At 41.9% G+C, this 27917-nt stretch overlaps 1 protein-coding gene across 3 annotated transcripts; it reads right to left on the minus strand.

Annotated features, from left to right (window-relative positions):
* Positions 1-1406: 1406 nt before the first annotated feature.
* On the minus strand, positions 1407-25681 carry LOC109629000 (constitutive coactivator of PPAR-gamma-like protein 1 homolog). Of its 3 annotated transcripts, none has more exons than XM_020086465.2 (17): positions 24878-25681; positions 23074-23320; positions 22905-22987; positions 18712-18840; positions 17842-17932; positions 15894-15982; positions 15543-15793; positions 14018-14111; positions 13695-13916; positions 13391-13562; positions 12383-12632; positions 12103-12217; positions 11222-11431; positions 7509-7707; positions 6743-6881; positions 6553-6649; positions 1407-3029 (listed from the first exon to the last, which is right to left on the minus strand). In XM_020086465.2, the coding sequence occupies exons 1-17, from the start codon at positions 25349-25351 to the stop codon at positions 2721-2723; spliced, it is 3171 nt and encodes a 1056-aa protein (XP_019942024.2). In that variant the 5' UTR covers positions 25352-25681; the 3' UTR covers positions 1407-2720. The 3 variants fall into 3 exon arrangements, 2 of the variants coding, with proteins under 2 accessions (XP_019942024.2, XP_069369665.1); XM_069513564.1 differs by having other exon boundaries at positions 25157-25497; XR_011239117.1 differs by lacking the exon at positions 12103-12217.
* Positions 25682-27917: the final 2236 nt, after the last annotated feature.

Consider the following 27917-nt stretch of genomic DNA (forward strand, 5'->3'; position numbering starts at 1 on the left):
ATCTGGGATACACGCGACCAACAATCTAATCATATTTTATCAATTAATTTGTGTAATGTTAAATTAATTAATTTGACATATTTGATCTCGGGGACGGTTTTTTCAGGTTAGATGTTGACATTTGATGATATAGATGCGTCGTTTGTAGATTCTATATTTAGATGTTAGATTATATCCATAAAAGAAATAAATGCAACATGAAGATTAACAATATATTTGATTATTCTCCACCCAAATAAAGCATTGGCCGAGAGACGAAGGCTTTGAGATGTTCACCATGAGACAAATCAGAGCGAAAATATAGCTCATTTTAAATGTTTTTATATTTTGATCACTTATAGTTGAATCGTAATGAATAATAATTATTATTTGTATTGTGCTTTTCATTTAAAAGAAAGATCCACTAAAGATAAAAACATGAATACAGTAAACATTGAAAGATATTTACAGAAGTTGAGTATTGAAAGTGATTATTAAAATTGTTAAATAAAACACTTTGATGTGATTTTAATCAATACAAGCTTACAAACGTGATCTATAGATACATCGAAATCTATAGATGAAAATAATTCCCCCAAATGGCAGCTTTTACTTAGAGGCACAAACATAATAAAGACATTATTTGACAGTTAAAAATAGTGTGTATGAAAAGTGTATGTGAACTGAATTATTATTAAAGACCAATCACTGTATGAATGACTTAACAATAATTAATATCATAAAATAGTTTGATAATGTGCTTTATTATCATGGTTTACAGTATATATGCATATTTACTAGAAACATTATTATTAATTATATTGTGTTTATTACTTTTACCTACAATTAATATGAAGTCTCAAAGTTGTAAACTAATTTTCCCTTGGTATCAATGTCATGTTATGTGTATTGGTTGGATGATACATATACTGTTACTTACGCACTACTACATGAGCTGTAATGGATTTGTATTAAGAATTGAAACGTTATTGGCTTCTGAAATAATGGTTTGAAAAAATAAAACCAAAAACCCAGAGCTTCAGTTGTGTCACATGAACTCCATCAGCAGATCAAGTTTATTCAGTCATCATAAAGATGGGGCTGTTGACAAGTGATGTCAGGGATCTTTGTGATGTCATCCCTCGCTACCACGCCCCGACAGTTCAAACTCCATCAACTAAAGAAGACTGAGTCAATCAGTTGAAAGGTTCCCAACAAAATACTATTTGTGAAATGTTTTAGAAAAAAAAAAAAAGATTAGTGTGAAAAATACTTAACATAAGAATTCAATGTTGGCCCTGGTGTATTCTTATATCTGAAAAAGAATGCAGAGAAAAATCAGTCAGTGAGCAGGAAGAAGTGTAAAGATCCATGTGTTCCTTCTGCTACAGTAAGAAGAGCAATAAAGAAATCACACAAACAACAGCTTGTACTAAAAGAATATAGTTTTATTAAGCACTGTAGCTAAGTTTCCTTCAAATACGATTTCCACGATCCAACATTCAATCAAACCCCACAGCAGTTTATTCTTTCACAATCCATGAGTTAGGAAGAAACTGTGATCAGCTCACATAGAAGGTAACCTATTTAGCTCTTGCAGAGGGACTGGGGGGGGGGCGAGGGGTACAGTACACCATTTCTCTAATCACTAATGAACAATGAGAAGCTTAAGGAGAATTAAGTTGACATGTTAAATGATGATCCTGGTGTAGAGGTGGTGTGAGGGTAAAAACAACACTAAAGTCAATTACTGGCTGATGGCTGAAGTTTTCATTAGAAGGTCGAGGACGTTGCTTTGAGCTACAAAAGGGTTGATTTTGATCCAAGCAATGAATTCATATTTTCTTAGTTATTTGACTAATGCAGAACAGCAACAGAGAACAATACAGTATGAATACACTAGTTCAAAGTAGCTACATAACATATTGTTTTTTTTTTTTTAACTAAATGCAACAGAGGTCAATATCAAAGGGAAAAAAACAAGGTCAGAACAAATCTGTTACTAACAGTTAACATCGTTTATGGGATACCAGTGGTATTAGTTGTTTCTTCAATTTCCAAATGGGCACGGTGCTTGTAAAGATGGAAGAAAAAGGACGACATGCATAATAACTACACACCTCTTTGAAGTGTGACCCATGCAGAAGGTTTGTGTTGAAGCGGTGCTGCTACAGCTCCACGTGTGAGGACATCTGTCAGGGTGTGACCAGATCTTTTGCTTCTGAATTTTGAGCCGGTTGTGGAAACGCTGCAGCTGAGTGACAGAAACTGCACAGAGCCGCTGCTTCGGTGTGAATCAAACCCAAAAGTGGTTGACCAAAGGTGGACATGTTGCATTTTGCTTTTCTGTTTCTATGTGTAGTTTTCAACGTGCAGTTATCATGACAACACAAAACTGATTAACCCGTACTGTCACGAGTACATGGTGCCAAGTACTGGAAGATTATCAACCTATAAGAACTAAAATATTCCCAAATCAAAGCTTCTTAAAGCTTTTAGTATTCTAAAGAAAAGAAAAAGTGTAATTCTCATTAATATGTAGAAACGATGGTGACGCTGGGATGTCACCAGGGACTCCACCTCGCAGTGTGTCGTATATTGAGTGTTTACTGAGAGGGATCTGAAATTCATCTCTGTTCTTTGAGAAGAAACATGTACATTTGACTGTAGGCTTTTCAAATTCTCAGGTATTCCTAACGCTGCTCCATCTTTCATCCATCACCCTCTCTAGAAAAATAGGCTTACACTTCTCTTTTTGAGACGGCGGCCTCTAGACCCTCCTCTCTATGGCAGCCTCCATCTACATTTAGTGCATTTAAGTGAGGATTAGTATTGCACGTCTTGGAGTCATTGCTAAAGGCACTTTCGACGATGAGAGCCCTGCATTCCTCTTTATCTCCATTCAGCTGCTCCTCTTTGTCTGTACCGTTCTCCGTGGCTGAGCCGTCGCACGGTGCAGGGGAGGATGCCTTCTCCTCCGGCTTGGGATCCTTCTTCTCCTTCACTTCATCGTGTCCGGATGTATGAGGCGGCTTATAAGCAGACTTATTCTGGTACAGACGTCAGACAATAAAGGATGTTTAAAAAATGATGCAGTTACACAGCAGCAGTGACTGTGAAGGATCATGTTAGACACAGAACAAAACCACAGACGTGGGCTGACAGCTCTGGTTAAACACAGAAAGACTGGAGAGTAAGAAGTAGAAGTCAATTAACAGTAAAATAAAGGGGGGTTGTACAGCACAAAGACCTGCTGAGAGGCTGTTTAGTTCCCACACATCACATGCTGAAAGCCCACACAATGGTTGTGTACTTTGTTGTTGCACTGTAATCAAACTGTGAAAAGCCAAACAGTGTTTTGATCTTTGTGAAGCACATATGGTGAAGCTTAACAACTGAAAGGATTACCCTTCATGACTGAAAAACACATAGTAGAGGCTGTTCCTCCAGGTTTTAGTAATATTTATTTGACCCGCCGGATGGTGCCCCAGCCCATAACTGTAGCTGCTTTCAGACATGCACTGAACTCCAGATATCCTCCTGAAATTATCTGGATGGACTGTATGTGAGAACGCAAATGTGCAAGTCAGAGGCTCTCCAGAGTATTTCCTGCCAGCCACCAAGTGAAAACTCCAGATAATGTCTGAATGAGCCCATGTGAGAGAACAGCAGTAGATCCTCCTCAGGGGAGCGGGTGTGAAGATGATGTTTCTAACACAAGACGGACACAAAATAGAAGAAAACTAAAACAATAAGGATGAATCAGGATGAGACAGACTAATAGAGGTGTCATGCCGACTTGGAAATACGAGATTAAAGAGTTTTTGGTGATTAGGGCTGATGCTGGTGTAGATGTGGTGTAAACAAAACACAGGATCTCAGTGGCCTAATTTAGACATAACATCGTGACTCTGCATCACCCCTCACCTGAGCTCTCCAGAGATTTCTGTGCTATGCATGTGTCTGAGCGTGTTGTTCATGACTGAAAGACAAACCGCGGAGAGGTCCGGATTGTTTCACCATCGTAATTGTTTCCCACCAAGGCAGCAGAGTCTGGATGTGTCTGCCCTTCAGAATAATTTGGTCCAGACACATTGTTCCAGACTACTGGTGAGACTACAGCATAAGATTTCAGAAGATTTCCTCCACAAAGCCCAAACTCAGATACCCATGAACTTTGCATTGGATATTCAGTCTGTAGAGCCTAATGTTTTATTTTTACTGACCCACATTAAAATCAACTTCAAAAATTGGAAACACATTCCTTCTTGCAGAAGATGGTTCCTTTCTTTTGCGGACGATTCGATTAGCATTTCAAACAAACACTGAAGCATAAGTACACCACTTACAGCAGCACCTGACTAACATGTTACAAATGTCTTGAATTGTCGTAGAAGCCACTTTCCCACATGTATTCTGTATCATGTCTACTTTGATCTGGGATGGTTGTACAGCAGAAAGAGCTGCAACGCTTAATTGACATTTGGTCCCTGGTGCATAACAGGGAATAGTGGTACTGCTAAATAACAGGGGCTAAATAAATGACATGTGACATTTAAAAATCCTGAGTGAGAGTATGGGATGCTTGATTCCTGCCTCAAGGTGAATCCCCTCTTACAGTGGATCAGTTTTAATTCAGTCGTCCATGCCGTCTATATTTAGCATTTTGACGGGCATTGATATTTATTTCCACCAGGAGCTTACGTTTTTGCCCACTGTTTTGTGTTTGGTTGGTTTGTTGATAGTAGGATTATGCAAAAACTACTAAATGGATTCCCCTGGGAAATCAGGACATGGGCAGAGAAAGAACCAATTCAATTTTGGCGTGATCCAGACAAGGGGGCAGATTCAGGATTTTATTCACTTTCTTTAAAATTTCAAAAAGGACATTTGACATTTTTAACAATTTCCAACAGAACTATATATAAAAGAATTGGTATATTTAGAATCAATGTGTGCAATAAGTTGAAGCTTCCTTGGCAGAGGTATGAGCTCTACTGAATAACATTCTAGTTCATCCATTCAGTTATGATGAATAAAAACAGAAAATGTGACAAAGTAATGCCAGTCAGATGATGACTGTGGTTGTGTGGAGTTTCTTTCTTTAATAATCACCTCTATCGAATGATCATGAACATAGGAGATTCACATTTAACTATTTAAAATTCATTCGACAATGTATTTTCTTAATGTGTCGAGCAAAATAATGAAGTGATACATTTCCAGGCGTAAAACGAGACTGTGTGTGTGTTCAACTTGTGTTCTGTTGCAGCCTTTACATTAGTGTGACATCAATTAAGACTTGTGCTGTGTAAGGACTGATGTGCAATTGTTACTCAGTGGGACCTTGCAGATTAAGTTTGTGACTTTTATGTAAAATTGACTTGTGCACTTATTGAGACCTTACACCAACATGTTCAATGTCCATAGATGTAGTTAAATCTAATTAAATGTCTAAATGGTGCTTCATTGAGAATCTACAACCAATGCTGCTATTGCTTAATGTGTCTGGCTATAAACACTTTGCAAACATGACATGGCACTAAGAAAAAGTGGCATTATAATGCATTTAATCACAAGCTGCCACACAACATGCCACCAAAGGAACCAAAGGTCAACAACACATCTCACCTCAATTTCACACTTTAAAATTAGTATTTTCACTTCTGTACTTTTACCCTCATAGTTTGAATGTCAAGGTAATGCCATTTACTCTCACACTGATATCAGAGGAAGACTTCAATAGAGCTCGTCTGTCATTTTATTGTTCAAATGACAGTTCAAATCTGTTCAATTTGCACTGCTCAGTTTTGCACAATCCTCACCTTATTCACCTCATTCACCTTGTTTCTGCCTTATTTTTAACATGTTCATATCCTAATTGTATTTTATGTAACTATTGTATTTTTATGTACATTTTGGTCGGTATTCCAGAAAGGACAGCACATGAATTTCCATTCATAGGGAAACGTGTGTTCTCTGTGTATTTGACAATAAAAATCTTTGAATCTTACTGTTATATAAAGTCTCACTTTGAGCTTCCTTGTTGAGCTACAGTGAAAGAACTGTGGAACAGCGGTGACACACATGTCGACTACACTGTCGAAGATATCAAGAGAGTTTGTGGTGATAAGAGCTGACGCCGGTGTCGGGGTGCTGTAAACAAAATCACGTGATCGCAGCAGTGGAGTTAAAAGTCCCGTCCTGCACCCGACTGCTCCACCTCTCGCCTGAATAATGCTGAGGATCACTGTTGTGAGCTATGCAGAGAACCTCCCGCTGTGTCTCGCATGTGTGAAAGGCAGACTCTGGGTAAACTCTGCAGCCAATTCTCCGGATTTTACCCGGAGGTCATGACATCGAAAGGGCTCTGCTGTGTTCAGACATAAGCTCATTCAGAGATTCTCTGGAGTTTGTACCAGGGGGCCAGCCAGAGACTCTGGAGAAAGTCTCTCACCCGGACATTTGTATTCTCACACACAGCCCCTCCAGAGAATATCCAGAGATTATGCGGAGGTCAGAAAGCAGCTTTACTCTTCTGTGTGTGTGAAGAATGATACATCACTGACTTACCAGGTACGCTCCATGACTCTGTAAGGCTTGAGTGTGGTACCTGCCTCCTCGACCAAATGCCCTTATAACAGGTGTAGAAATCACACCTCGCAGACGACTACAAAAGAATCAACATGGTTTACAATGAATTATAATTGGTGCAACTGATAATAAAAATACATGAGGCACATTAACTCCCTTCTGCTCTTACCCTCTGTTTGCTCCCCCCACAGACACCACCTGGATAGGGAAGCCTCCCCTTCCTCTGTTGCGTCGACTTCCGGCCCATTGACCCACAACAGTGCCAGCGATCTCCAGCTTCCCACCCTGAGACGAGATTCCTTGAAGGCCTAATTAGAAAAGGAAAAGCAAGTAGTGTTAGTCAGTGCATGTGTCTCTCATCAGAGTTGCTTGAGGAAACAGCACAAGCTCAAATCTGTAACATTAGCTGCTATCAGACATGCACTGGACTCCGCAGCTCCTCTGTATTTTCTCCAGAGGAGGTGCATGTGTGAACGCGTGGACGCAAACGTCCGAGCGAGACACTCCACAGTTTCTATGGACTTTCTCTGCCTGGCCTCCCAGTATAAGTCTGTAGAAATCCAGGAGAAGTGGATGTGTGAACACAGAAGGGGATCTCAGCTGGATTAACCGCAAGTGAGTGGGGGGGGTTGATGATGCTTATAATGCGTGACAAACGCAATAACAAAAACAAAACAGAATTTGATGCTGTTGTGCAGAGAAACCTCCAGCTGTGTTGTGCATGTGCAGACTGAGGCTTCTAATGACGGAAACATTTAAAAACTAAACTCCTCAGTGGACTTCAGTGATAAGCAAAGTTGGGTTTAAGGGGGAATATTCTATGATTTACTTTAAATCTTACAAAAATGACTGATGCATGAAATAACCTCAAGATCAACACTTTTATGACCAAATACAAAATGACATGGTGTCTTACTGTTTGTGGTTGTACTCACCAGGCATCCCCCTACCTCTCCCCTGAGGAGGCATCACAGCGGGTGGGGGGTAGAAGGAACCGCTGGGGGCGTAGAAAGGCATCCCGTGAGGATTTGGAGGTGGCGGCGGGGGGAAGACAGGAGGGTGAGGTGGACAAGTGAAGCTGAGACCTTCCAAGATACTCTGACGCATCCTCTCCACCTTGGAAACCAGCTCAGACTGAAGAAAGAAAAGGAAAAAAAATGATCACAACCACTGCAAAACACTTCACCTCCCATTCAATGAACTTTTATTACATCATCACCTGTATCCCTATAAAAAAACTAAATATTTAGAATAAGTACAAATGGGTGCAGTCTTTCATTCGAAGAGGACTTGTAGGCGTTTGCATTTATTAGGTGTGTTCCTGAGTCCCGAGGATTGTCAGAGTCGTCCTAAAGTTGGCGCTTCTAACCGATGATTCTACTCCTGGGGGGCTGGTGCTGTATAAATTGGTCTGGTGCTTGTGGTTCATCACTTCATGGTATTTTTTTAAAATATATAGCATACATTGTTTTTAGAAACGCTGATTATATTTATTTTCTTCATTACACTCACACCTCGGATATATAGTGTTCACTTCCACATCACACCACTTACAAATTCACATTCTAATGCCTCTGTTCGTCATCTAGGATGAAAAATCATGGGATTTCCACACAGTCAGAGAAAGTACATGTTGGTGTCCTGGTCGTAGCTCAGCAGTGACATGCTCGTGTCTGTCTTTCTAGACGGCAGTAGAGCTGAGGTCGTCAGGAGCATCTGACTCGTGCTGCCATCACTTCTACTTTCATCACAGTTCAGTGGGTCATTATTAAAGCTACACTTGTTTTGAGAGCTGCTACAGCGTCGATGCCTCATCACCTTTTAGGCAGAGAACAAGTACATTCACTTAGTGCAGCTTTATGCATGTTTTTACCTCTTGTGAAAAAGAAAAGCCTGCACAGTTGTCTTTATTTCTGAATACCACTCGTGCTTACTTGCTTTGATGAGGCTTTTGGGTAATTCACTTTTCTAATATTGATTGAAATCATAAAAGAATTCTTCCTAGTTAAGTGAGTGCAGTTATCAGCCTCTTACATCTGCAGCTATGATGTCTCTGATCAATATCAGATTGTTATTTAACAGACTGCTACATTAGCTCTAGCTGCTGCGCTTCCACTGAAGGTAATGGGCAAGAAAACGTTCCAGCAGTTTTTTTTGATCAGCTTGTTACTGATCCACTATCACACAGAGCTGCAGCTTCTTCACTGAATGAACGTTAACAACATCTGCAATGAGAGAGAAAGGAAAGTGTTGTGGCTTTCATTCCTTACAACATATACTCATAATGGAGAGACCAGTGTAACTACAGTACATTTTGGGATGTCTGTAGCCTTATTGTGTTCATAGGCAAGCAAGTGCTTTCAAGTCCATCTACAGTGAGTCTTTCAAAGTTAATCAACCCCTTAAGTGTTCAGTTAGTCCACTTAAACCTGCAGGAATCTCTGAAAGCTGCTTTTACATGTTCTGCTGCCACAGAGGAAATTAATTAATGACGAGTGAAAACGAGTTCTTAGCATCTCCTGACATCTTTAGCGTGCAATGAACCAGGGAGAAAGTCTGTCAAAGAGATCAATGCTACAGTTAACTACAGAGGATGAGCTGAGAGACCGAAGCATGAAAAATGTTAGCTATCAGAGAAAATGTTTCAGAGAGGAGTCGGCTCACTATGTCAGTCAGCTGTTCCCAATGCACAGAGGCCACACTCCTCGACCAATATAACCTCTACAACCCCACAACCACCATAGCATCTTAGTTGTCCAGAAACCCTGCTGAGTTTCAATATTATTCACCAAGTAATTTACCTTAAATGCATTTAAGGGAATACGTATTTAACTATAGATACATTTGGAGCCTATAGCTACATAGTTTAATATTTTATTTAGAAAAATATTGAAAAAATTCCGTCAAATTAAGTTTTTCTGAACAGACTAACAGTCCAAAACCCAATGATATAACACAAACAAGCAGGAAATCTGAGAAACTACAATCAACGATTTCCTGCATTTCTTTACAAAACCGTTCAAATTTCCAAATCTGTTTCAATTCATGTTTTGCCAATTTACCGATAAGAAGATTATCAAATCCTGTCCGCGCTAATGAAAGTCACTGACAATTACATGCTGGAGGATTTGAAAGAATAAAGTAAAATAAACAATCAATCAAATCAGACTAAACAGGCTCTTAACACTTAGTGTTAAACTTAAACTGATCTAAACTGATCTTTGTTAAAACTGAGATGTTACAACTTCGCTGTTCTTCATCAAACTCCTGGGGTCAGGTGGCCTAACAGCAACAGAAACTGTGAGTGTCTGACAATTTTTCTGACTTTGCAAATCAGACAATCTGAGAGTTGATCCTGCTTTATGCAGCAACTGAGCAGATGTGCAGAAGTTTGAATCACTCTCTCCAGTTCTCAGCCCCCCTGATATTCCCCAAATGCAAATCACTTCTGTGCAACCTGTACACCCCTGAGGAGCGGCAGTCTGACTGTGTGCACTATCGTCTCCATTTATAGGATTCATCTAAATGACACACAGGAGGTCACAAGATGCAGCCAGGCAGACGTTATGATTTGGGGGTTTTTTGTCTTTCAATTTAAGAGCAGGAACTTATTGATTTCACATTCTTTTATTGTTGTGCTTTCACTCAAAACCACAGAATCTTGCATATACCCTGCTTGAGCTCAAAGGTGTGCTCTCAGATTTTTTCTTCTGCTCTTGGAGTTTTTTGTGCAACAATCAGTTAAAATTCCCCAACTGATAGAATTAAATTGTCCCGCCCTATGTTAGGGTGTAGGTACAGGTGGTTACTTTCATTTATTATACAGACATCTCTTGCTACACTAAGAAAAATGCCTTCATGGAGCAGGAGTCCATTTTCATTTGGGGACATATACAAGTTTGGGGAATTTTGACAGACTTGTTAAACAAAACAAACCAAGCACAGAAGAAAAATTCAGAGAGCAGACGCGCATAGAAGCAGCATGAGGAGGGGACGAGCTGAAGACGCAGAGCAGGAAACGTGTCCAAGAAACAAAATATCTGAGTGCAAGCTACGGCTGGGCAATTAACCAAATATGTATCGAAACTGACTTTTATAACCTCTGACCAACTTAATGTTAATCTAAACATGTCAGTTAATTTGACTTAAGTACTTTCCCCAATGAGTGCATTCACAAACTGTCGGGTTTCCACTACGTGTCCTCCCTCCCCCGCTGACCTGCACTCACGTTGCACTTTAACAATAAATACCAACACTAATCAGAAGTTATCAGTTATTAGTTCTGTGTGTGAGTGATTAGAAAAGAGCAGAGGAAAAATCTAGTCGTCCATTAATCGCAACCAAGTCAAAGTCTGAAATAATCGTGATATTGATTTGATGTCATATCGCCTAGCCTTAAGTGTAGAGCATGGAGTGAAGGCATTACAGAACATGAAATCAATAAATCCTGCTCTCAAACTGAAAGACCATGCTCTTGAATAAAGTGCAGGGGAAAGAACATACTATGATGGAAGGCCTACTAACCCATGGTCAATTTACAAACACTTTTAGATGTTGTTCAACTAAAGACAATCGCACCGAGGCCTGAAGTGGAAGCATGTTTTGCTGTCTTGTGGGTCAAGAGAGTGTCTCAGTGTGATCAAGCTACCTGACCATCACAGAGGTCAATGAGCTGGGCCTTCTCCCTGTTGGCCCTGATGAGTTTACTCTGCAGCAGTTTGCCGTCAAAGTACATCCACGGACAGCAGTGCTCCCAGGGAATAGGCTGTCCGCACGCGTCGTTGGCAAACAGAGCCATTTCCACCCCGCTCAAGAACAGAGCGGCCAGCTGGACTCCTCGAGGGTCCAGGTGGTCGATCTGTGGGGAAAAATACAACACATTTTTTAAACTTTTGCTCAAATGACAAGAAAAGGGAGCATGTCCCACTAATAGCCCCCCCCCCACACCCAGAGCATTCAAATTAATCAAGAGCGAAGCAAAGCACAGAGCAAGCGTAAGCAGCCCATTCACTCCCAGCTGCCAAAAACACATCATTGGACGACCAGATCCAGCCAACACAGAAAGCCAGCAGACACAACCTCCATGTTCCGACAGAGCTACACACAGACAGAACACAAGCACACAGCGGGTGTGGATGGTTTACACCAACAAAGGCCGAATGGAAATAAGAGCTCCAGCTTATTTACAACTCCGTGTGACGCATGGAGTTGATAAACCATCCACACATGACATGAGCACGCCTCAAAAGCTCTACAAATACATCTCTCAGAGCAAAGCTACGGAACAACATGCTTGTAACCAAACAGGGTTTCACACAAGCATGTTGCTTTGTCTGCAGAATATGAGGAGTACGAGAGAAACACATACAACATGAAGTCCGACAGGAGACATCAACCAATTCACTCATCAGTCCGCGGCTCTCTGAGCAGGTAGGTGCATGCAACGCTCATGAGCGATTGACAACCGGCCATTCGTGATGTGTGCGTGTTTCTCAGACACTCCTCATATCATGAACACTACAAAATCACCTTCAGTTCCTGCAGCTGGTCAGGCTCATAAAGTTTAGGAGAAAGTGCTTGGGCTAGGAAAGCGTCAAGTTCGTTACGACGCAAAATTCTTACTCCTGGCCAATGTAACATAAACCTGAAGCAAAACACAGAAGGTTAACAGTGTTACAAATAACAGGAACTGGTCAGCATCCTCACTCTCTTTCACACTGGTCTCCCTCCTCACATTGACAGTGAAATCCACATAACTGTATCGGTGTGTATAACCACACCGGGTTCTGGATATTAGCAGCCCTCTCACCGTAACACACAACAGAGCACCAGGAGGGGTGTGGGGATGTTGGCAGGGTTTAGCATAGCTGGAGTGTCAGAGCGGAAGCAGGCCAGGAACGCTCTCATCCTGCGGTTCTTGTCCTCCACGGCCTTCCCCAACCACAGCTTCTTCAGGTTGGGACAGGTCCACTCCCTGAAGGGCAGTGCCTCCACCAGCTCTGGAGTGTGGGGAGACTTGCCCTTGTAGGCAGCCCACTCTTTGACCATGACATGTGTATCTGAGGGAGGACGCAAAGGTATCAGGAGATATCAGTGTTCGTATCCATCCGTTACAATAGACCAAGGAATAAAAGATGAGAGCTCATCAGTGACTCTGCTGTCAGGACAAAGAGAGCTAGGCCGGTGAATCGGCGTAACGGCGTTAGCTGACTGCAGTTAAATCTATGTACTCAGTACACGGAGACTTCAGAAAGTATTCAGACCAGATTGTGTTGTAGGATTTTAAAAGGATAAATTTGTCATTTTTGCCGATTAATCTATACTCAATAACTCATTCTGAAAAAAATAAATCACATTTTTAGAGATTTTTTTATAAATGTATTAAAATCTGCTTTTCTCTGGCTCCTCTCTCTAGCAATCTATTTTTTCTTTTAAATTACCCTTGAGAATGATCTGACTTGAGTCAAAGTGAATTGAATGGACATAGTTTAGGACATAGTTTTTGTTTATATAAGGTCTCGCAATTCAAACTACACATAAAACCATTTTTTTAACTTTTGAGCATTTGAGCAAAATGGCCTCAATGTTTATTAATCTGAAGGAAGTTTGGAACCAGGCTCTTCCAAGACTTGGTCGTCCAGCCAAACTGAGTCAGTGAGGAAGAAGGGCTGTGGTCAGGTGCACAAAGCTTGTAGAGACTAACGCAAGAAAGAGTACTGCAGTTAAGGACAGTTTACTTTTATAATTGTATCTACAACCTAACAGATTAAATACTTCACAGAATGAGGTGATCAAGAAGTTAAGAGGTGGGACTCACATTCAGGGAGGCAGTTACTCCTCATGGCGAGTCTCTCTGCCTTCTTCCTGGTCTCTGCCAGGCTGAAGAGCACCCCGTAAACATATTGACGAACAGGACGAAACAGCTGCACTGCCGTAGGCAGGTCTTTGTTAGCTTCATCTTCAATGGTGACAGAAAGCTTAATCTCTCCCTGCAAAGACACACAGTTACCTTGATGCTGCACAATGACGCAAACGACTACAGACACTTCAGATTCCAGTGTGCATATGCATTGCATTGTGAATTTCTGTCCATTCAGTCTTGATGACCCAGACCCCCTAACCTTGGTGAGAACATGGTAGATGTAAGGGAACATCAGGCCCTTCTTGTGTCTGTGCTCGGCCACCCTCAGAACCTCGGGGGCCACATCAGGGAGAGGTGGGATGGTTATATCCATGTGGTTCCTAGTGGGCATGGAGAGCAGAGAGGGGATCTGGGCATTCAGGCTGTGGAGACCTGCAGCCTGCAACCCGGGGCTCACAGCAGAGGTCACACAGAGGTCAGTCTGAGGACAGAGGAGACAAGTTTAAGTACAGTAAACTGGTGAGATAGTTACCTGGTGTTATCAGTGGGTCAGATGTGTTGAGTTTCTGATGTTCAACTCACCTTTGTTTGGTCTCCCTGTTGTCCGTCTTGTGTGTTCTCAGAGTGAGGAGGATGTCCATTCTTCTCCCAACCTCCCTTATGGTCACTTACATGACTAAATGTAAAACAACATACACATGAATCATGTAGCAGTTAAAAGATGAACAGTTGAACATGTGACAGGTGGTTGATCATGAACTGAAAATGCTGGTATGTAGAGGACAATAAAAAACAATCATTGTCAATCATTGTCATTTGATTGCAGAATCATACAACGTAGCCATTAGACCTTCTTTAAAAGCAGCCATTTTCTTTTTCATTTGATCCTGCATGTACCGACTGAGGTAGCTGTATGAGCTGTTTGACCAATTAGTCCCAGATCTTCAAACAAGAAGCAGAGAGGAAGTGAGCAGGCAAGAAAAGGAGAGACTCACCACCCCACACACTAAAGTAGTACATGTAGGACAGCAGCAGTTTATTTATTATATATATATAAATTCCCCACTGGGGGACAGTCTTGTGTTTCCTTCTTCCAGATCGGGTCCTCTAACAAAGGGCATGAGAGCTTGAGGGTGTGGGGCAGTATCTTAGCTGTTACTAGGACTCCTCTTTCTGGACAAAGATTTCAGATGTTCTCAATCGAATTTGCTCTCTTTTCTCTTCTAAACCAGTCAGTGATCTGAATATCTTTAATTTATCATCTAGGGCAGCAGGGCTCCATCTGACTGGCCAAATATTTTGACATGCAGACCGTCAATGCATGTCACATGGAACACAATTTATTGCAGTTCAAGCAGTCTTTTGCAATATGTGTATCGCGCATGTTTATAGCGAGATTGACGATAAATGTTCTATATATCGCTCAGCCCTAGTGTGTGTGTGTGTGTGTGTGTGTGTGTGTGTGTGTGTAGATATAGAAGGAGAGAGCCTTTGAGGACAGTGAATGCAAATATATAAAGCAGACGGATGAAATAATGAATTAATGACAGATGAATGCTGTCATGAAGCAGATCATGTGAACTGAAAGTGGCTTTGGTAAAAGATATTGCTGACTACACTGCTTCTGTACTTCTCCAAAAACATTTGCTGTATGGACAGGGCTCCCAAACAGGAAGTGAAAAGACAATATACCAGATAGATATACATTTTCTCAGAAACAGAAAACCACATGTGGTCATGGAGCTGACCAGCTGTGCCCAGCACACTGATAGCTGTGGGCTGATGACTTCCCTGGATATCAAGACAGCAGAGAGCTGCCACATGAGACAGAAACATGAAGGAGACTGACACATAGAAAAGAGACTGGAGAGGACACAGAGACAGAGCTGAGCCACGCTACCTGAAAGGTTCTGTGTTGGACAATGTATGTTGATTAATGAATTGAGTTAGTGTTTTTCAAATTTATGTTAAATTAAAGGACTTGACAAAGTCAATGGCTGACGTCTGGCTGTTAGGAGATCCAGTGGGAGAGTCCCATGCCACACTACCTTCTCCTGGAAAGAGGACAGTCACCAAGAGAGAGAGAGCTGGTTTGTGCTGAACTCACTTGGCAGTTGAGCCTGAGCTCTCATCGTTCTCCGAGGAGGAGGAAGTGGAGGAGGCATTAAAGAAAGCAGCCTCTGTGTGGTTGGGGCTACCGGCCTGGCCCCGGGTGATGGGAGAAGACCTCTCATACAGTGGTGTGTGCTTCCCTTCAGGAGGAATGTGGCTGAAGCTGTTCTGTTCTGGGAGGCCTTTGTTCAACGTGTCCAGAGCCAGGCTGCGCTCCACCAGAGGCTCCGGGTACGAGTGCTGGACCTGAAGACGACAGAGAGGGAAACATGAACATGCGGTGTCCGGTGAAGACGAGCCACCTGCAGTGCTTTCACTGGTAGGACAGTGTCCTCGACAGCCTTACCCCAGGTTTTACAGGCAGCGGCGCCTGTGGAATGTTGAGCATTTTTGGAGATGGCACTGCAGCAGGCACTCCCATGAGTTTTGGTCTGACTGTAAAAGACACACAAAGCTTCAGTATATAGACTTGAGGGAGGCTGGAGCTGCAGTACAGATAACACACAGCTCACATCAGTATTTGTTTGTGGGAAAATGGAAGTATGAAGGTGTAATTATAATAATTAGTCAAATGTATAATAACAATGTATATCAACTGACAGCGTGAAAATAATGTGACAATGTGAAGGGCATCCCTGATACAGATAATTATCACCTGGATCTGCAGCTCCTCTCAGCTTGACTAGAGGCTTTTTCAGAAATAAAAATGTCAGCACAAGACGCGTTCACAGCAACGGAAAAAGGTTTCCAAGTTCCTTAGTCTTTTTTACGTGTAAGGCTCCTCTTTTTCATCCTGATATTTTTTTTTTTTTTTATCAGATTTGAACCAGTCGCATGTTAGACACGTCATCACATGAATCCTCTGAAGGATCTCCTGCTATGTTCTCCATTTTCCCAGGGGGCTGTCTGGAATAACTCAGAAGATACAGTCCTGGATAATTTCAAGAGATAATCTGGAGTTCAGTGCATGTTTGCATTAGTTTCAGCTCAGTTGAGCTACCTCATCCCTTAATATAGTGTTCTAGATCACTGTCACTGCTCTGTGTTGTTTCAAAGAAAAATCTACAAATCCACTGCGCACTTCCTGTCAGCAGCAGACACACAGTTCGAGAACAGCTGCTGAACAAACTATGTTCTAGTGACACAGATCCTGTTCAGACATGGTGTTAACATCTGTCTCTAGTTCATCAGATCTCACCTGATGAAGATGAAATGATGTCAATATGAAATGTGTGTGTGAGAAAAAGAGAGAGAACAGGGCCAGGAGGGGCTGTGTGAATCAGATCTACAATAAAATGAAATTTGAACTATTTGAATTAGAAACAAATATTGAATTTTTTTTCTGTGGGAAGTGGTGGACTTGAAATCTGTATTTAACACAGTAAAAGTAACACACAATCGTTAAGATATTTTTTTGATAAAAGATAATTTCTGATTTAAACAAAATAATTGTAATGATAGAATATGGTCATGCAAAATATCAACTGAATTATTAATGACATGAATAATGTCTTTATAATGATAACTATGATAACAACTAATGATAACCAATATGCTGCTAATAACCAGCTAATTAATGGTGAATAAGTGCAGCTCCATGTACTAAAGGTGTAACTTTTCTCTAAATCCACTTTTTGTTTTTTTTGGAGCAAAAAAGTCACTTGATATTTGTAGTGAGAGGACAATAAAATATGTGTGATGTGTAATATTAACTTTGGGAGGCAGTAGCACAGTCCATAGCGACTTGGCTTGGGAACCGGAGGGTGGCCGGTTCAATTCCAACATGGAGGGAAGTTTGAGAGGTGCTAGTTCACCACCTGGGCACTGCCGAGGTGCCCTTGAGCAAGGCACCGAACCCCCCAATTGCTCCCCGGGTGCCTTCATGGCTGCCCACTGTTCCGTGTGTGGTCACTGTGTGTGTTGTGTTCCGTGTGTGCTCCGTTCACACGGATGGGTTAAATACAGAGGTCAAATTTCCCCATGTTTGCATGTTGCATGCTGTGTGTGGGACCAAAAATAGGAATTTTAATCTTAATCTTAATACAACTCTACCAGCCTTAAATCACAGGTTCATCATCCCTTGTTCATTGTGGACATTCTGGTCATAGTCTCTTACTTGGTCTCAGAATTGTTATATCTTTATTAATTAACTGTGTTTAATAAAATGGCTTATTTTTAATAAAACATCTTGTGTGTGTAGCCCCTTCAACAATTTCAAAGAAAACACTGTAAGAATGCAGAATAATACTGGAGCACCTGATATGCAAAGATAAAGAGATTATTTATAAACCCACCAAACTGTGGAGGGAAGTGAGGTGCTTTGCTGGCCATTGAGTAGTACTCCACTGCCTTCTTGAAGCGGATGACTTTGTCATCAGTGCATGACTGGAAACAAAAAAGACATCAGGGAATCACACACTGTACACATGCAGGGAGCAGGACCATTATTCATCTACAGAGGAAAGAAAAGCTTTTTGGTTTAACTGGTTAATGTAATTTGGTAAATGATAGAATGTGAAACAGTCCGAATTCCTGTTCACGGAAATTAATGGTGGGTAGATTCATATCTTTTAAAAAACGTAGCAAGTTTCTGTTTGGTCCCAAACTGAATCATTATGAAAATGATTTAGCCTCCAGCTTTGTTATGGGTCATTGCTCACACTTTAGCTTTGAAGTGCACAGTTCTTTGTGCTGCCCAGGTCATCATGTTTGCTTTTCCGAACAATGTGCATTTAAAAAGCTTGGCAGCAGACGGGAATTATTTGCCTTAATTCAACTTCAGTAAAATATTGTCTTAACATTCAAATATACTTTCTAGAAGTTCATTGTCCTTATTTTAAAAAGTTTAAAACCACATTTAAGTGTGGTTCCTTTAAATTACATTAATTTTTTTTAAGTCGTAACAGTTGAAGGAAATAATGATCTGAAATGTTACTGTATTAATTATCAAAAGACTGATATGACATTTGTTTATTGAGATAACATTTTGGCTATATCTATATTTTGTATTTCGACAAAGGAAAACTGCTTTCGAAAAAATGCTGTTCACTGCATTCGATTCTAAGTATGATCAAAACTTTCTGCATCACACCCGTCACCTCCGCTGCAGAAAACAGTTTCCAAAAGAGCCAATGCCATCCTGACACATCACATACTTCTCCTACCTGTGAAAGTTTGAAGATGTCTTTAGCGATGGCCTCCAGGTCGGTGATGTCCGGGATACTGCGGACGTAGTCGGCCACGGCCTTGATTACAACATCACAGGGTGGGAGCACAAGCTGGTGGGCACGCACCTGTGGATCGATCACACATGGCGTTCCCAACAGGTCAGCCAATCATGTTTGAGTTTACAGTTGTAAGAACCTTTGCTTTGTATCCAGCTCTTTACATCCGAGAGTAAATCTGCTGATTCTGAGATTACAAATATTAGGTCTGTACATATAACCTGCATTTTACATCAGTGTGTACAGGAAGGTCCTGTTGCTGTTTAAAATGCTGGACGTTAACAGGAGTTTGTCCCCAACACACACATGGTTCATCATATACACACACAGACAGTGACACTGATTAACATAATAATCACATTAAATCCACTTGAATGATTTTCCTTGAATATGTTCCGCCTTTTAGTTTGCACCGTGCGTCTGTAACTCATTAGACAGTTTAATCTACCTGCCACCTCGGTCACACATTCCCCAGCCTCTCAACACGCTGGTAGAGCTTTTGTAAGATGGGTCTAAATACTGTGACACCCATGACCTGCTCTCAGCCACTGCAGCCAGGGCAAAGAAGCCAGTGAGAAATAAAGCAGACTGGTGGTGTATTGCATTTCCTGCAACTTCAGCCTTAAATCATAATTTAAAAAACTTCATGTCCAAGATCCTTCTATATATAAGGACGAGTTTATTTATTGCACAAGTGGGTAACAAATAAAGGCTATATTTACACAGTCTATACTGCAATTCTACGTTTTTGAATTTTGATCTCTGCTTTGTCGTGTTTTCTGCGAAGGAGCCCTTGTTGACGGTCACTGGGGCCGAGGCATTATTGTTGCGCTCCGATCTGCTCTGTTCCTCGGTTGTCAACATTGATCTGCATGAAGTCCGCTTGCCTCGGACTTAGCGAAGCCCGGCGTCGGCGTCGCCCCCCTCGCTGATCGCGTCGTCCTGCAGCTTCTGACGTTTTTCGGGTTGTTCACTGACAGTGCTTGCCGCCGAAGAAGCCACAAGAAACGTTGCAGTACTCCTCTGATTAGCAGGCTTTGTGTACCGCTTGCGCTTGGTCAAGGTTCGGATGTGAACAGACAGCTAAAGTGGTTTTGAATAATTTCCGCACGCCGTCCGATTTCTGCATGAGGTCCGATATTTCACCAATAACAGTGCTCTTTGTTGCAGCGTCAGAGGAAAATCAAACAACTCTGACCTTGACCTCTGACCGCCAATCACCAAAATCTATCCAAGTGAATATTTGTGCCAAATTAGAAGACATTCCCTCAAGCTGATCTTAAGACTTGACTTGGGACCACCAAAGTCTAATCAGTTCATCCTTGAGTCTTAGTGAATATTTGTACCAAATTTTAAGAGATTTCCTCAAAGCATTCTTGAAACATTCCGTTCATGGGAATGGGACGAACAGACAGACAACCCAAAAACGACCAAACAGACACAATTAGACACCAGTCAAGACATTTGGGTAGTGTGTGTGTGTAAATTGTTGTATTTACATAGCACTTTTCTAGTCTTCTTTGTTGTTGTTCTATTGGGCAATTTGGGGTTTAGCATCTTGCCCCATGCAGATGGGAAGAGTGGGGATCGAACTTCCGACCTTCTGGTTGGAGGACTGCCGCTCATCCACAGCCACCCGTGTGTGTGTGTCACTGAGCAGTAGAGTGTGTTTGTCTGCAACATGTGAACCAGATGGCTTTCTGTTTAATCACAGCTCATCGCAAACTAGCAGCTGAACCATTCACACACTGTGCCCTCAAACTGTCTGGCACTGTTAACAACTGTCGACCATTCACCAATCCACAAATCCAATAAGGCTGTATCACCCATTCATATTCAGCCAAACTAATAGATGCAGCTTGGTGGCAGCTGGTGGTGGAGCTCAGTCTTCTACTCATTTACATATTTGGTTAATTCAGTGGTGGGAATATTCAACCTCATATTCCAGAAAGATCTACCAACAGCTTCTCATCACTTTGTAAAACTAGTAATCTATTATCAAGCAGCAGTGTTCACAACCACAATCAGCATCCAGTTGTGGAATCATACAACAGCCACTCAACCTCTGGTCATCAAGGCAAAGCTCAGCAGGAGTGATGCTACGAGTAAATTATGGATGACAGCAATTACATTTTCCTGCCAAAATAAGGCTTCTTTATTGATGGAATTATGAGCAGGCTGTTTGGTTAAATTCAGATTTTTACCATGTCTTGCAGTTGCAGGCCTTTAAAGGCCATTTAAGCTTGGTGCTATAAAGTAAGGCTGGGCAATTAACAAAAAAAAGTATCCAAATTGACATTTATAACCTCTAACCGACCTAATTTTTCTCATGCCAGTTAATTTGATTAATACTCCCCAATGTGTAGCTTCACAAACTGCCGGGTTTCCGCTACATTTCGTGCCGTATCACCCTGCTGAAGGTCCTCCCTCCTCCGCTGACCAGCACTCACATTGCAATTTAACAATAAACACCAACATTAATCAGAAGATATTAGGATACGTACGCTACAAGACTTGAGGTTAACTTTGTGTTTCTTTGATTCGCTCAAATGTTTAGGAGACATGTAATTAAACACGTTGAAAATAAGTCCAACATTTTGCGCACATGCAGTTAAAACACAACACGAGACGTAACGTGAGGTGCACAGCCATCAGGGTTACAGTGGTGATATGACATCATCAATTAATAACTGAATTATGTGATCTTCAGACACACACAATCACACAGAGTAATAATGAAAGAATCCTTCATTAATTGTAATGGAGGTAATGGTTTGAAATAATTGAGACATTAATTTGAAGTCATGTCACCCAGCTCTACTTTGAAGTGTGTGGTCCAACAGGAACACACATTTTGTGTGTTTATTTTTCTCTCTTTGCCCTGTGTCAAGCAGGCAGGGCTCAGTTGGAAATGGCCACATACATCCATAGCTGCTATAAGACATTCAATTAACTCCAGAAAATCATTCTCCTGGAAGGGAGCTGTATGCATGAACACAAATGTCCGAGTGAGAGCCTGCTGACTTTCTCCAGAGTGTCCCCTGCCAGCACCCCAGTAAAAACTCTGGATAATGTCCTTAAGAGTTGATGTGAGAACACAGGAGAAGAGACAACGTGCAAAAATGTAAATTTAAAAAGAGAATACAAACATCTCAGTATGAACCACTGGATTTCTGGGTTGTTATAAACGTGCCTGCTGTGTTGTTCATTTGTGAAAAGCAACATCCGGAGAAAGTCTAAACTGACTTGTGTGGATCATTTCTGGAGTGGATTTCCTGAAAATGGCTCATGTTTTGTGTCAGAGTTCAGTGATGAATCAAACTGTGAAGTGTGTGTGTGTGTGGGAGTCTAAAGCCTGATATATCTCACTCCTCTGCTGTCAAAAATTATTAAAATCACATCACTTCATTACCATGACCACACTTGAACACCACTATTGGTATTTTGACTCAAAACACACAGTTGTACTGTCCTTACGACACAAAACAGAACACAAAAACACCAAATGCATATTAAAAGGCTAAAATACATCCCCTCTCCAAAACTAGGGAAGTTCTGAAACACATTTGTTGAAAACTACAGGGACCTCTGTTTCAGTTTGTCGTGTGTTTTATAGAAAATGTCCATCTTCAGCAGAAACCAGCAGGTCAGGGGACGACAGTCACAGACAGGATAGGGAGGGTTATCCTTACTATTCTGATGTGCTGATGCAAATGTGCTGTCGTAGTAGTGCAACATTATCCCTTCACTGCACATCCCAAAAGTGGGAGAACTCCCAATAAACTTTTAAATACACACAACACTGAAGCAGCAGAGACCTATATATCTTTACTTTTAGTCTGGGACGACATCCAAAATCCCAAAATCCTATATCTCCCATCATGCAACTCAATGGCATGTCAACATGCGAGCGAGAGCGGCGGGTTTTCTGAGAAATGACTTCATACATCGGCCTCGACTAATTAGTTCCACTGGAGGAACAATTCACTGACCTGTCACAACAGGTCAATGTGCTGAACCACAGTTCAAGTCCTTCAGTCATTCAATAACAAGCTTTACCTCCCCCCACTGTTACTATTATTATTATTATTCCACTGGACACACTGTGAGACATAAGAGAGAGAACAGTTTACCTTCAAAGATGCTAATGGATGCTCTGGACCAAGTAAGCTCCAGTGAAAGGCAGCCAAGTCTTCATCAGGCAGTATGTGGTTTCCTGTAAAACACCATCAAGCACACCTTTTAGTCGGCCTCTTCTGAACGGCCATCAGCCCAACATGTGAGCAGCAGAGTCGTGCTGACCTAAGAGTGATGCGAAAATGACAAAATGACTCGGGTTGAGCTCGAGCTGCCGCGCCACTTCGTGCATCAGGTACTGGCTGGTCGTGAGGCTTTTTCCGTTGCGGCTCAGCTTGAGGGCGTGGGCGCTGAAGTAGTGCGGGACGTTGCACAGGGCGTAGTCGGAGTCGTGGGCCACCAGGCCGTGGAAGCCGTTCTCCTTGCATAAGGTTATCACTTCCAGGTGGTGGTCCTCGATGCTCTGGACAACCTGAGGAGAGGCCGAGACGAGAATTAGGTTTAAGATGGGACAGACTCAAAATAAACCTCGCACACAGACAAGCACTCGACTGCAGGTTTGAAGGAGCAGCTCCAAGTGTGTCCAACTCTACACAGCCGAGAGTCACACAAACAAATAACAGGCATCATCTTATGAACGCTGACAGCAGGAAGTAGAAGTCACCACTCACAACATCATCATAACGAGAGCCTGAATGATTTTTCGATTGGCCGATAGTGTGAGCATTTATGTTCATGATTTACATGAAACTGATTGTTTTTTTATTCAACTTCTATATGTCTGGTTGTATTGTTCTTTCTTTATATTGGTTACTTATAAAAAAGTTTATGATTAAACTGTAACATATCAAACCTCAATTAGAAAAAAGTTTGTCATAAGGGTTTGATCATGACAGCTTAGAAAGCATTGCAAAAATATATACATCAGTCAATATTTTTCACTCTATCTATATCAGTAGTGGCATCAGCCCCCCCCCCAAAAAAATACCATATCGGTCTGGATCTGATCATGGTGAAATCTGGTTCACATCAGTACTGGGGATGCACCAATCCAACTTTATCTGTCCTGACATCTCAACTCTGAGGATCTAAAGACTCTGTATTCAACATCCTCCACACTGACAGGTGAACAGTCGGACACGAGCTAATGCACAAGCTAACTGGCTGCAGAAATAAAAGATGGAGATCGAATTTGATCCACTAACTGTATTAAATGTGGATCAGTATCCATTTTGTGGACATGACATCTGCCCAATACTCAACCCACTTAGTGTTGAGTTCAGCAGCAATGGAGCAGATCCCTAATTTATACATACAGATCGCAAGAATAAAGAAATGTAAACTAACTATTACCCTGTGGATCATTTCAAATATGATAACAGCTCTACTGCAAGCTACAGTAAAACAAACATGCAACATGAGAGGAATTGTGTTTTTGCGTCACTAAAATATTAGTACATTTCTACATTAGCAGTATTGATGCTAAGGTAATATGTGAGGCTACAACTAACAAATACTTTCATTACATGGTATGTTTTCTTCAATACTTGCTTTGGTCTGTAAATTATGAGGAAATTAGTTTCTCAGAGGTACTTGTGATCATCATAAGTGTCAAGTGAAATACAACATGATCAGTCAATTATCCAAATATGGTCTAATGGTCAGTAATAGTAGTAATAAAGTATGGTCCAGTGCCAGTGTCTGCAGCCAGTTTGTCTGTGTTCTCTAAGCCCTCAAACTGGATCAACTCAATATCTGGCCTTGATTAAATGACCTGCATGATCAGTTATCTGCTCGTCACATGCAGTCTCACACATGTCAGGTCACCAGATCAGAATGACTCTGGGATCAGAGCAGGTCGCTGACACCACTGCCAACACCGCTTCACTGAGTGTGGGAGCATAGACTGGTGTCATGGGTGAAGTTGGCAGTGGTGTCATGGTGGGCAGGCTAGCAGGCTAACTGCCGAGCCTGCTAACGGTGGCAGTGCACCGCTCAACAGGCAGCACCAGGCCGAGCATTCACTCACTCCGACGCGGAACCTGAGGAGCGCCAGTCGGATGCAGTGGGCCATGCACACGGGAGGGAGGAACCAGACTTTGGGCGGAGGGGTGCCCTTGTTCTGGACGTGGCTGATGATCTGCTGGGCGGTCTGCCTCTCGTTCACCTGCCGCTTGACCCACTCGTGAAGGCGGCCTTTCTCCAGGGCGCCATTGAAGCACACCAGGAGCTCAATGTTGCCGCTGAAGCAGGCCTTGGAGAGGGCGGCCAGGTAGCCCAGCATGTGGTTCCACTGGCCCCCGCTCACCCAGTCGGTGTAGAAGCCTCCGTAGAGCCGGTGGAGGCAGTTCTCGGCGTCCACCAGCAGTCGCAGCGGGCTCTGAGGGGGTCTCTGCCGGCCACCTCCGACCATACTCCCCCGGGCCAGCTTCTGGAGCTCCACCGGCACCACGGCGCTGGGGCAGTGCTTTTCTATGTACTCGAGGAAGCCGTGGACACCCATGATGAGCTGAGCTGCGGCGGAAACGGAAAGTGTAAAAACCAGAACGAGCAGTAAAATGAAGCCGGTGCAGGCGGCGGTGCCTCGGCCGCTGACAGGCACTGACAGGCGGCTGGCTGCTGCTGAGGATGCCGCAGGAGTGGGGATATTTTCCAAAAGAAAAGAACCGAGGCCGTTATTTGAGCATCGTCAGTCTGTGGTGGGTTGTTGTTGGATCATGGCTGAGCGCCGCCATGTGTCCTTTCACGGAGCCATGAGGGTGTGAGAGTCCGACCGGAGCGAGAGGGGCGGGGAGGCGCGAGCACGGGACGGGATGACGCACGGGCGCGTACCGGAGAAACGTGGAGGGAAGCAAGAGTGTTCCGTACTCTTTACTTCCGCGTTTGTTAAATTCCATCCAGTTTAAGACAAAACCTCGAGATTGAGAGAAATATCATGTATATATAGACATAGATAGATATCTGTATCTACAGTTATCTATCCATCCATCTATCTATAGCCTATATTCACATTGTTTATCATAAATTGTTTGTAACTTGTTTCTATTTCAATAGCACATAAAATAAAGGTAAAATCTGTATATATGAGATGGAGAGATGTTGTATTCAGCCTTTTAAAGTGTACATTTTGATAAATGAGTGTGTTACTCTTATTAATGTTGTAAATCCGTGCATCACTTCACGGGGGGAGAAAACGACAGAAGACCTTCTAGGATCACATTATTTTCTGTAAAGTGCTCATGAAGGATGGAGGTCTGCAGGCAGCCTGCAGGTCCCTCTCCTTATTTTCACAATCGTTTCTCCCACACTTCTTTAGCTAATGAAACATGTACGTTCATCTGAACCAGGGCTTTGCAAGGCGAGACGTGAACCATCTTGACAAGCTCAAATCTTTTTCTGTTACCTTTCTGTCGTGCAGAGGTCAAAGGTGACTCACAGTTTTACCTTCAGACTCAAGCAACCAATGAGCGACTTGCAACTACCCCATCGGATGCAGTAAATAAGTGTAACATGAGCTTAATGTCACCATAAACCACTGATTTAAAAAGAACATTTTATTTATTCAAACTTTCACAATGCCAAGAAGTGATAATGAGTGCTGACCAACCACAGCAACGAATACCACTGCAGTGTGGTATCACGAGTCCTCTCTTTGGCCTGTTAGTCCTCTGGATTTTCTCCTTCTAATATTTCCGCCCAGACCTTTCTGAGTTTGGAATTTCATATATTTATTTATGAAATAATGACCAAATAAATCAAAGTCAAAAAATGCACATATATTTTTCATCCAATCACCTATCAAGTACATTCCCAATGTTCTGCGTAGGTCAGATCAGAACACTCTTTACTGAAGAGGCAGCAAAAAACATGTGAATGCAGCAATGTCAGTTCAGTTCTGCTAGAGGGCAGCATGCAACTATAAGAACTGAATGTGTAAGCAGCATTCACACAGAAGTTCTTATTCAGTTTAGCATTTGGAAACTTCAAACCGAGGAGTTATTCTCTTTAGGTGGCTCCTGCTTTATGCACTCACATACTCACTTATAGAATGACTGACTTTTGCTTTATGTGATAATCTTACTACATTTTTGTGTAGCTTTGTATAATTATGTTTTCTATCATTATAAAAATTCTGCAGCACTTTCACTGACTCACTATCTCAAGGTAAAATGAATCAGAGGTTCTTTACTGGTCAGTTAAGCTGTGTTCTCCCTTTGGGAATACAATTAGTTGCTGGCCTGTTCCTCCCTCACTCTGTGCATTATTTTTTATTTTGTAATGATTAGATTTTTGGTGACGTTGATACAAAATAATTAATGTGCACATTATCAGCTAAACTAATAATGGCCTAAACCTAATTGTGGGTCAGGACATGGTCTCAAGGTGCGGTACCAGACCCACCTGAAGGTTTTTGTAAATAACAATAACAATAATAATCTATGCCCAAACACAAGGACATACGGACTCTGCATCAGAGGGTGAAAATAGAAAAAGAATAATTAATAAAACATTATCTGACAGTCGCATATTTTCTTTCTTTTTTCCCCCCTTTTTTTCCCCCTTCTTTCCCTCTCTTTTTTGAAAAGAATTTCCTAATTTTTCACGCTCTAACACAACCTTTTGTGAGGGTCTGCCTAAACTGCAACAAATGTGGGAACACATTTATCAGGGATTTATTACACTGTTACACTACTGTATGGGTAATGAATTTTTGTTTTAATTGCTGTCATTTTACTTTCAATATTTTATTAAATATAGATACGTAAATACTGTATATCACATAGTCACATTCACGTAATCTAAATGTACTGCAGTGTGGATGTGAACATTGCATACATAGATAATGCTGTCATCTCATAAACAGAACAGTGGGTGGTAAAAGATTTACTCACAATGAAGCTGTTTGCAGCAGTGCGGGGTGAAGAGAGACACTGAAGCTCCAGCAACTATGGGGTTCCTGTTGTGCAATGACACTGACCTCTGACTTCCTTGTAGAAGAGAAGAAGTACAACTCCAGTGATCTAGTGTTACACTTTTACAAAGTTGAAGAACTTACTGGATTTTTAAAA

This window comes from Paralichthys olivaceus, chromosome 2 (genome assembly GCF_024713975.1).
Source record: "Paralichthys olivaceus isolate ysfri-2021 chromosome 2, ASM2471397v2, whole genome shotgun sequence".
In the NCBI taxonomy this organism is placed as follows: Eukaryota; Metazoa; Chordata; class Actinopteri; order Pleuronectiformes; family Paralichthyidae; genus Paralichthys; species Paralichthys olivaceus.

Bases quoted from the DNA above. Each gene is read 5' to 3' on its own strand.
- LOC109629000 (XM_020086465.2), bottom strand. From the start codon at position 25,351: ATGGGTGTCCACGGCTTCCTCGAGTACATAGAAAAGCACTGCCCCAGC. The intron at 12,633-13,390 runs GTGAGTCCCACC...GTCCTCCCTCAG, and splicing joins GAGTAACTGCCTCCCTGAAT to ATACACATGTCATGGTCAAA. The intron at 11,432-12,102 runs GTGATTTTGTAG...TTTTCCCCACAG, and splicing joins ACCAGCTGCAGGAACTGAAG to ATCGACCACCTGGACCCTCG.